This window comes from Wolffia australiana, chromosome 12 (assembly GCF_029677425.1).
Source record: "Wolffia australiana isolate 7733 chromosome 12, ASM2967742v1".
Classification (NCBI taxonomy): domain Eukaryota; kingdom Viridiplantae; phylum Streptophyta; class Magnoliopsida; order Alismatales; family Araceae; genus Wolffia; species Wolffia australiana.
This window is the reverse complement of record NC_135846.1, coordinates 12,037,885-12,041,251: the sequence shown is the minus strand read 5'-3', so window position 1 is coordinate 12,041,251 and position 3,367 is coordinate 12,037,885. Positions and strand designations below refer to the sequence as shown.

The 3,367-nt window shown below is 52.6% G+C and overlaps 1 protein-coding gene across 1 annotated transcript; it reads right to left on the bottom strand.

The window, feature by feature from the left end:
- Positions 1-691: 691 nt before the first annotated feature.
- On the bottom strand, positions 692-1,890 carry LOC144710348 (uncharacterized). The gene is made up of 2 exons (XM_078584094.1): positions 1,077-1,890; positions 692-1,013 (listed from the first exon to the last, which is right to left on the bottom strand). Exons 1-2 carry the CDS (start codon positions 1,871-1,873, stop codon positions 776-778), a joined length of 1,035 nt encoding a protein of 344 aa, XP_078440220.1. The 5' UTR covers positions 1,874-1,890; the 3' UTR covers positions 692-775.
- Between the last annotated feature and the right edge of the window lie 1,477 nt (positions 1,891-3,367).

Genomic DNA, 3,367 nt, shown 5'->3' with positions numbered 1-3,367 from the left:
GCAATGCCCTCCATAGTAATATTTTCATTCTCTTGAGATCAATCTGCATCAGGAAAAAATTATCCTCGTTCAAATTCTTCTTCGTCTGGAAATGTCCTTTTTGAAAGACTTTTAAAATCGATGAAGCTTATGATGTATGTTGCAATCAACTAACACCTAGATCTGAAAAGCAGAATCAAAAAGAAAAAAATTGAAATCGTGTCTGAGTCAAAAATAAATAATCAAAGAAATGATACCCTACGGTCTACCCAAGTAAGATTCCACATCCACAGATAACAACCACTGAGCTTCTAAACTCTATGACCCAAGAAAACCTGATCTCAGATTTACAAGGGATACCCCTATGTATTACCTAACATAAATGCACTACTTCCATTCCTTTATGCATAATCCTTTAAAGTATTATTCTAAACGACAACTTACTCAGATACACTAAATGTAAAATGCATGAGCGTATACTACAAACCCTCTCTCTCTCTCTCTCCTCTATCTATGTGGACAGCGTTGACCAAGACTCCAAAATCAGCTGGGGCCCACTTCCGGGATAATCCCCAAGATGATCGGATAAGACGCGCCCGGGCCCACCTCTCCGGATATTTCCCCGATTTCTTCCACTTTTTCGAAAGTTCTTGAGATTTCCACTCCAGATCGATCGATTCCGCGAAGAATTTCCACCGACGAGGATCGCGCGAACAATCAAAATCAATGTCGGAGATTTGTACGCGAAGCGGAAGAAGATAGATACACGGATTCTCGTCGATTTTCGAGGTTTGATCTACCAATCGGGAGGATTGATCGGGTAGCAGGTGTCGAGCGCGCCGGTTTTCCAGAGAAACCAGGCGTAATTGCTGCTGAAATAATGGTTTCCGGGCTCGATCTCGATCGCCTCCAAGAACATCTGCTCCGCCCCGCTGATATCCCCTCGCCCCTCCCACAGGAAGAACGCGTACCGGCTCACCGCCTCCGCGTCCCGCGGCTCCGCCATCGCCGCCCACTGGAAGTACAGTTCCGCTCTGCACCAACCCTAGCTCAGATCGATCCAGCTCAAAATCAATCAATCAATCAATCTAGCTCACCTGTCGTGATCGTTGGCGACGGCGTAGAGGAACTGCGCGTAGTTGCCGAGGATGAGCGAGCTCGCTTCCCCCCCGGCGATGGCGCGCTCGTACGCCCTCCGCCTCCTGTCCGCGCTGCTCTCCTCCTCGCGCTGCCTCGGATCGAGGCTTCCTTCCTTGATCCCGAGGTCGAACCAATTGAGAAATTCCCGCAGGATCCGGTCCCGCAAGAGCAGATTACAGTCTTCCCCCAATCCCTCCCCGGGGGAAACCTTCTCCGGCGCGTTGATCTCGGCGGAGAAGACGACGAAGTCGGCGAGGAGTACGAGGAGCGAGACGAGGAGATTGGGGGAGCTGAAGAACACCCGCCGGAAGAGCCAGACGAAGGAATCGCGCCGGTCTCGCGAGGCTCGGTCGAGGACGGACTCGTCGGGGAGGACGCAGCGCTGGAGATCGCCGATCATGGAGAGGAGCGCGGCGGCGGCCTTCCCGGCGGGGTCGTCGGCGGACGGCGGCCAGGGCGGCGGCGCGGCGGCGATCCGCCGCTTCATCTGCTCCATGCGGAACGAAGGGGGGAGCTCGGGCGGCCATGGCTTGGCGGAGGGCCGCGCGCTCTCCGGCGGCGGCGACGGCGGCACGACGGACCACGGCGGCGACGGCGGCACGACGGACCACGGCGGCGACGGCCCGCGGCGGCGGCCGCCGGCGGCGGCGGCGCGCGGCGGGCTGAGCCGCCGCCGCGCCGAGCTCCGCTTCCCGGCGAAGAATCTCAGCAGAGACGCGTCGTTGTAGGCGAGGGAAGACATCTCCGATCTCATCCTCGCCTCCGACAGACCACGGCCATGCAAGACCGATAAAAGCAGCCCCCCGGATCCGAATTCGCGGCACCCGGGCCGGGTTCGGACCCGGTAGACCCCGGCTTTTTCGACGTGGCGGCAGATATTTTTGCCGCACGTCGCGAGCGGATAAAGCCCACGTCGGCAAGCGTGGGGCCCGCCGGAGGGTGCGATATCCAATTGGAGGCGGCTCCGGCGTGACCTTTACACGTGGATGACCCGGAAAAAGGTGCGCTTTTTCTTATCGTCATGGATGATATGGCTCCGCCTTTTCTACTTGTTTGCCCTCTCGGAAGCTCCAAAAGAGGGCTCAAACCTGATGACTCGGCAAGAGAGAGAGAGTTAGAAAGATAGAGAGAGAGAGATTTTAGAAAGATAGAGAGAGAGAGAGTGAAAAGAGATACAGAGAGTAACAGAGAGAGAGAGTGAGGGAGAGTTAGAGATAGATGATGAAAGAGTAAGATATATATAATATACATATATATATATATAGAGAGAGAGAGAGAGAGCAAGTACGAGATAGAGAGAGAGGAAGGGAGATTAAGAGATAGACAAGAGTGATAACGGGAGAGAGAGAGAGAGGAAGGAAGGAGATATAGAGACGGACAAAGTGAAGAAAGAGAGAGAGAAAGAGAAAGGGGGAGAGAGAGAGAGAGGAAGGAAGGAGATATAGAGACGGACAAAGTGAAGAAAGAGAGAGAGAAAGAGAAAGGGGGAGAGAGAGAGAGAGGAAGGAAGGAGATATAGAGACGGACAAAGTGGAGAAAGAGAGAGAGAGAAAGAGAAACGGGGAGAGAGACAGAGACATAGATAGAGAGAGCAAGTACGAGATAGAGAGAGAGGAAGGGAGATTAAGAGATAGACAAGAGTGATAACGGGAGAGAGAGAGAGAGAGAGAGGAAGGAAGGAGATATAGAGACGGACAAAGTGAAGAAAGAGAGAGAGAAAGAGAAAGGGGGAGAGAGAGAGAGAGGAAGGAAGGAGATATAGAGACGGACAAAGTGAAGAAAGAGAGAGAGAAAGAGAGAGGGGGAGAGAGAGAGAGGGAGGGAGGGGATATGGAGGCGGGCGAAGTGGAGAAAGAGAGAGAGAGAGAGAGAGAAACGGGGAGAGAGACAGAGACATAGATAGAGAGCAAGTACGAGATAGAGAGAGAGGAAGGGAGATTAAGAGATAGACAAGAGTGATAACGGGAGAGAGAGAGAGAGAGAGAGGAAGGAAGGAGATATAGAGACGGACAAAGTGAAGAAAGAGAGAGAGAAAGAGAAAGGGGGAGAGAGAGAGAGGAAGGAAGGAGATATAGAGACGGACAAAGTGAAGAAAGAGAGAGAGAAAGAGAAAGGGGGAGAGAGAGAGAGGAAGGAAGGAGATATAGAGACGGACAAAGTGGAGAAAGAGAGAGAGAGAAAGAGAAACGGGGAGAGAGACAGAGACATAGAGAGAGAGAAAGGGAGAGAGATAGAGACAAAGAGAGAA